The sequence below is a fragment of the Asparagus officinalis genome, chromosome 1 (genome assembly GCF_001876935.1).
Source record: "Asparagus officinalis chromosome 1, Aspof.V1, whole genome shotgun sequence".
Taxonomy (NCBI): domain Eukaryota; kingdom Viridiplantae; phylum Streptophyta; class Magnoliopsida; order Asparagales; family Asparagaceae; genus Asparagus; species Asparagus officinalis.
In genome coordinates, this window is record NC_033794.1 from 87638154 (window position 1) to 87645371 (window position 7218).

A 7218-nucleotide genomic window follows, 5' to 3' on the forward strand; every position below is an offset into this window, starting at 1 on the left:
TGGTGAAAGATTATAAACCATCATCACAACGGGTCATGTGCTGTGGGGATTGCCCTTAAAGCTAAAGGGGCAAAAGCCATCACTAGCCAATCCCAGCCTAATATTGTGAGGTTCCTAACTAAATGTTGGGTGCCTATTGTCAAAATCCTTCCATGCAGGTGTATCTCTAGGATGACTCATTCGTCCATTTTCACTTAGACGTGCACGGTGATGCCAAGTCATTGCCACTGCTGTCTTCTTACACTTGAATAACCTCTGCAGCCTCTGTGTTATGGGAACGTATTGTACTATCTTGATAGGTATATCTTTCTTCTGACCATGTACTTTCTTCTTATATCTAACCTCTCCGCAAGTAGGACACTCTATCTTATCTGAATGTTCTTTCAAGTAAATTATACAATCATTAGGATATGCATTTATCATCTCACACTTCAGACCCAGATTAGACATTATCTTTTGAGCTTCGTACCAGCTCTCAGGCACATGGTTCCCCGGAGGCATAGAATCTTTAAGAAACTTGAGGAGCATCATAAATGACTTGTTGCTCCATTTATTTAGACATTTAATCTAGAATAGATGGACGAACCATGACAGCGTGAAGTGTTTTGTACTCTCATAAATGGGCCTCCTAGCATCATTCATGTATTTATCATAATTGTCTTCACGATGTCCTCCTCCAAAAGGAAGATCTTCAGCACGGTTAGTATTACCAAGAGCTACCTCAACCATTTCCTCTATTTCCTCATCGATAAACAAGTTGTCTTCTTCTTATTCTTCTTCATCTGCATCACTGAAACCTTCAATTTCTCCATGATATACCCAAGTTTTATAATCTCTAACAAAACCATTCTTCATAATATGAAGTTCTACTTCTTCCTCCAATTGATGCAACTTATTCACACATAATTTACATGGACAAATGAGTCTCACATATCGGACTATATCGTGTCTACGTACAAAGTCCATGAAAACACTAACTCCATTAACGAAAATAGATTGCATATGTTCTGCACGACCCGCGTACATCCAATCCTTATCTCTGATGTAGTTACGGATCATGCTAACCTAAACAAAATAATTTATTAGTAACGATCTCTAAAAATATGGATTTAGGGAATAAGCAAAGCATGATAATGACTTTGCTTCAAATAGTGTTACAATTAAAAGCCAAATTAGTTTAAACATGTTCATTTTATTAAATAAAATAGAAAAAAATGTAAATATTATATAAATCATGAGGTATTAATGTAACCTACTTTTATGCGTGTTGCTCGTACCTTGTCTGTAGATCTAATTGATCCATCTAACCTTATTACTCAAACCTACTTTTATGCGTGTTGCTCGTACCTTGTCTGTAGATCTAATTGATCCATCTAACCTTATTACTCAAATCATTCTGTTATTGACTCTTCTATAAATATATAAATGATTATACTTATTACAATGTATATCACAATGTGTACCCCCTATAAATTATAACTTTGTTTGTATTCTCTGCTTGTACTAACTTTGTAATAATTTTCTGTGCATGTGATTTAATTTATTATAAACCTTGATTTGCTTAATGATTGATGTAGTTTATGCTAATATATTTAAATGAGTATTTATCTATCTTGCAATGTGAATTTACAATTATTCGTGACTTGCGTACAAATCTGTGATATCTTAGATATATAATATGTATGCTACTTGTACAAATAATATACTACAATATGTTTATTAAATCTATGTACGCTATCAGCAAGCAGCTTTTCACAAATAATCTAGAATAGAAATTGGAGGAACATTATTCCACTAAACATCATTTTTAAAATAAGTAGACAAATCTTTTATCAGATGAAGGAGCTAATGGAGAAGGTAAATTTCTATAATCAGATATGGAAATTGGCTGCTGAGGAGAACTGGTTCCAGAAGTTTCTTATAGAAAATCAAATTCCATTTATCTATTGATTACCAAACATTATGACATATTGTTCAGAGTTGAGAGCTAATTCATTTCTGTTATGCATGTCCAAAATTTTTTCCCAGAAAACTTATAATCTTTAATAAACATAATCACATATTAAAATATATGCTTCAAAATTCAATAATCATTTAAAAAAACTTAGGCTTAGGATTTTGTAGAGAGGAGATAATAATAATTTACAGAGTGGATGTAGGGGGCCTGATCGAGGATGAGGCGGTGGAGGAGGATGCAGTGGAATCGAGAGGCGGTGGAGGTGGAGGTGGTGGAGGAGGATGCGCTGGAATCGAGAGGCAGTGGAGGAGGAGGCGTAGAAGCAAGTTCCCCAGCGAGAGCCGGTGGACGACAGTGTCGGCAAAGATGCGACGAGAAGCGCGTTGGCCGGCGGCCGCGATCGGACTTCGACGATGAAGACTCGAGGGCTGGGGAGATTGGAGGTGCTGCGATTTTAGGGATTTTATTCGGGGGAAATATCGTGGGTTAGTTTTGGGGAGAATGGGGGAAGCATCAGTGTTTGTTGACCATCGCAAAACTCCCAAACGGTTGTAACCGTTTGGGATAATTATCCCAAATGGTTACAACCATTTGGGACTTCCGTATGGGCTTTTTTAAAGCCCTAAACGGTTTAAACCGTTTGGGATAATTATCCCAAATGGTTTAACCCGTTTGGGCTATCTTGATTTGTCCAAACTGTTCAAATAACTATTTGGACAGACCAATTTGTACTAGTGTATGCTAAAACTTCATATGTGTTATAAGGATTGAGCATTATAATTTGCAACAACAACAATAACAACCAAAATGTCTTCATCCCAAATATTTTGGGTCAACTATATAAATCCTATGCTTCCACCCATATTTGTTTAGGACTATCTACTCCACTAAGTTGACATATCCTCTTAACAACTTCTACCCATGTTCTCTTCCCTATCTTTAGTTCTCCTTTCTCCATTAAGCTAATCATTACCATATTCTTATTATAATTTATATAAACATGTGTGACCATTACTATTTGATCCTAGATTGTTATGATATCATCTAGAGTCCGAAACTATAGTGAGGATCAGTTGCAATTTTATACTCTTAATGGAAAATAAACAATATAATCGGCCTTTTTAAATTTTGGTGTATGTTAATACATTTTAGTTGAAGTTAGAAAAATGTGCTAAGAACAAAAGTATTCTTTTACGAAGGTATACATTAAGGGGCTATTTGGCTCATTTCCTAGATATAGGGAAATGCAATTTCAAGTAAAGAAACTCAAGTTTTGAGTTTTCTAAACTTTTCCAAGAAATTGATTGTTTTGGTTTGGTTCGCATGTAAAATATGGTGGGAAACCAATGTATTTATTTTTCTTGTGTTTGGTTTGCATGGAAAAAAAGGAAAAACTTTTGTTGATTTGACATTTCCCACTTTTTTTGTGTTTGGTTGGTGTTAAAGTGGGTAGGAAAAAGTATTTATGGTTACCATGATAAGATTACCTTCATTGTAGATAAACACAAGAAGTTAGAAATAACACTAGCTGGAAGTTAGAACTAACTGGCATCAGCTAGAACTAACACGAGAGCCACTAGAACTAACATGGACTCAACTAGAACTAATATACTACTAGAACTAACGCTTATATTAGAAATAACACTAGCTGAAAGTTAGAACTAATATGACATCAACTAGAACTAAAGCGATAGCAACTAGAACTAACGCGAGAGAAACTAGAACTAACATACCACTAGAACTAGCGCTTATATTAGAAATAACACTAGCTACAAGTTAGAACTAACACGACATCAGCTAGAACTAACACGAGAGCCACTAGAACTAACATGGGCTTAACTAGAACTAACAGACCACTAGAACTAACGCTTATATTAGAAATAACACTAGCTGGAAGTTAGAACTAATACGACATTAGCTAGAACTAACACGAGAGCCACTAGAACTAACAGAGACTCAACTAAACCTAACAGACCACTAGAACAAACGCTTATATTATAAATAACACTAGCTGAAAGTTATAACTAATATAATATCAAATAGAACTAACACGAGAGCCACTAGAACTAGCAGGGGCTCAACTAGAACTAACATACCACTAGAACTAACGTTAATATTAGAAATAACACTAGCTGGAAGTTAGAACTAACATGGCATCAGCTATAACTAACACGAGAGCCACTAGAGCTAATAGGGACTCAGCTAGAACTAACATACCACTAGAACTAACACTTATATTAAAAATAACACTAGCTATAAGTTAGAACTAATACGACATCAGCTAGAACTAATACGAGAGCTACTAGAACTAACATGGGCTTAACTAGAACTAACAGACCACTAGAACTAACGCTTATATTAGAAATAACACTAGCTGGAAGTTAGAACTAATACGACATCAGCTAGAACTAACACGAGAACCACTAGAACTAACAGGGACTCAACTAAAACTAACAGACCACTAGAACAAACGCTTATATAATAAATAACACTAGCTGAAAGTTAGAACTAATATAACATCAGATAGAACTAACACGAGAGCCACTAGAACTAACAGGGGCTCAACTAGAACTAACATATCACTCGAAGAGAACAATTATATTAGAAATAATACTAGTTGGAAGTTAGAACTAACACAACATCAGCTAGAACTAACACGAGAGCCACTAGAACTAACAGGGGCTCAACTAGAACTAACAGACCACTAGAACTAACGCTTATATTAGAAATAACACTAGCTGGAAGTTAGAACTAATACGACATCAGCTAGAACTAACACAGGAGCCACTAGAACTAACAGAGACTCAACTAAAACTAACAGACCACTAGAACAAACGCTTATATTAGAAATAACACTAGCTGAAAGTTAGAACTAATATGACATCAGATAAAACTAACACGAGAGCCACTAGAACTAGCAGGGGCTCAACTAGAACTAACATACCACTAGAACTAATGCTAATAGTAGAAATAACACTAGCTGGAAGTTAGAACTAACACGACATCAGCTATAACTAACACGAGAGTCACTAGAGCTAATAGGGGCTCAGCTAGAACTAACATATCACTAGAACTAACACTTATATTAAAAATAACACTAGCTACAAGTTAGAACTAATACGACATCAGCTAGAACTAATATGGGAGCCACTAGAACTAACAGAGGCTCAACTAGAACTAACATACCACTAGAAGAAAGTAATTATATTAGAAATAACATTAGATGCAAGTTAGAACTAACACGATATCAGCTAGAACTAACAGGGGCTCAACTAGAACTAACAGGGGCTCAACTAGAACTAACAGACCACTAGAACTAACGCTTATATTAGAAATAACACTAGCTGAAAGTTAGAACTAACATGACATCAGGTAGAACTAACACGAGAACCCCTAGAACTAACATGGGCTCAACTAAAACTAACATACCACTAGAACTAATGCTTATATTAGAAATAACACTAGCTGGAAGTTAGAACTAACATGACATCAGTTAAAACTAACACGAGAGCCACTAGAACTAACATGAGCTCAACTAGAACTAACATACCACTAGAACTAACAGGAGCTCAACTAGAACTAACATACCACTAGAACTAACATACTACTTTCTGTGGTATGAATGTCATATCGTATTGCGAGAGCAGTATCGCCTATTTTGCTAACCTGGAATTTAGTGACCCAAATTTCATCATGAATATCCATAGAGGATTGACTCTTGAAATGATGTGAATAGGTTGGCTGGTAAGGTAGTGCCACATCTTCTGAACCGTAAAGACTAATGCTTAACATTCTTTCTTGACTAGGTTGTATCGATGCTTGGTGCTAATCATAGTCCGGCTGAGGTAGTAAATAGCTTACTCATGGCCATTATCATTCTTCTAGGTGAGAAGTGCTCCGAGTGAATGGTCCATTGCCCAAACATAGATCAGGAGTAGTTTACCCGATACTGGTGTGACTAAAACTGATGGCTTCGTGAGATAACTCTTGATCTCATTGAAAGCTTCTTACCAAGTGTTGTCCTAGACGAACAAAACACCTTTCTTCATGAGTCTTTGAAATGGTTGATATTTTTGAGATAAATTTATGATAAACCTTTGGATATAGACTAATCGTCCTTATAGACCTCTAAGCTTTTTGAGATTCCTCGGAGGTGGCATCTCTTGGATAGCTTTTACATTTTTGGGGTTGACATGTATTCTTGTGGATGTTACAATAAACCCTAGGAATTTGCCTGATGATACCCCCAGGAAGTATTTGATTAGATTCATCTTGAGTTGGTGTTTCGGCATAATTTTGAACACTATTCTTAGATCACCAATGTGATCCTATTTGTGACGACTTTTGATTGCAAGGTCATCAATGTAGCACCCCACTGTCTTGCGCAAATGTTCCTAAAAGATCGTATTCATAACATATTGATAAGTAGCTCTAGCATACTTCATACTAAAGGGCATTACTGTATAACAGAATACTCCTAAAGGTGTTCTGAAGGCTGTGTGCTTATAATTATCTGGATGCATTTTGATTTGGTTGTATCCAGAGAACCCATCCATGAATAATATCCTCTTGAACCCGCACTTATTATCAACCATAACATCCTTGATAGGGAGAGGAAATTCATCCTTCGAACAGGTGAGATTAAGATCTCGGAAATCAATATAAATCTGGATCTTGCCATTCTTCTTCATCACTACCATGATGTTGGCTAGCCAATCGGAATGTCGTTCTTCAAGTATAAACCCACGTTCAATGAGTTTATGGATTTTCTTCTCGATCTGCTCCATCAACTTAGGATGGAAGTGTCATTGTTGTTGCTTGACCGGCTTAACGCTAGGGTTAATATCAAGATGATGCACAGCCACGTTGGGGTCTAGACCTAGAATGTCTTCATAGCTCCAGACAAAGACATCAATGTACTCTTAAAGGAGAACTATAAGTTACTCCTTTTCAGTAGATAATAAACTTTTGCTAATAAAAATGAGCTTCGGGTTGATTTCATCACCTATGTTGATTTGAACCACTTTATCTTCAGTGGGTGATTCTTCGACTTTGAAACATGATACGGTATAAACATGTACCAAAAATTTGTAAGTACACAACCGTGTTAAGTTATAGTATAAAAAGTTATCGATCCCACGATGAAGGTGTTTTGTAGGAGAAAATATAAATCGGTTCTTATGTTGTGTGCGTGACAAATAGGAGTGAAGAATAAGTGTGATTGTGGAGAGATGGAGAGAATGAAAATAATTATGTAAATG

At 36.1% G+C, this 7218-nt stretch overlaps 1 protein-coding gene across 1 annotated transcript; it reads right to left on the bottom strand.

The window, feature by feature from the left end:
• On the bottom strand, window positions 769-6657 carry LOC109837019. The gene is made up of 3 exons (XM_020405101.1): window positions 6418-6657; window positions 5546-5623; window positions 769-1065 (listed from the first exon to the last, which is right to left on the bottom strand). Exons 1-3 carry the CDS (start codon window positions 6655-6657, stop codon window positions 769-771), a joined length of 615 nt encoding a protein of 204 aa, XP_020260690.1.

Excerpts from the sequence above, each read along its gene's own strand:
- LOC109837019 (XM_020405101.1), bottom strand. The coding sequence starts at position 6,657 with ATGGTAGTGATGAAGAAGAATGGCAAGATCCAGATTTATATTGATTTC. Across the intron at positions 5,624-6,417 it reads TAGGAGTATTCTGTTATACA|GTTAGCAAAATAGGCGATAC; the intron begins GTAATGCCCTTT and ends ACTAAATTCCAG. Across the intron at positions 1,066-5,545 it reads GTAGTATGTTAGTTCTAGTG|GTTAGCATGATCCGTAACTA; the intron begins GTATGTTAGTTC and ends TATTTTGTTTAG.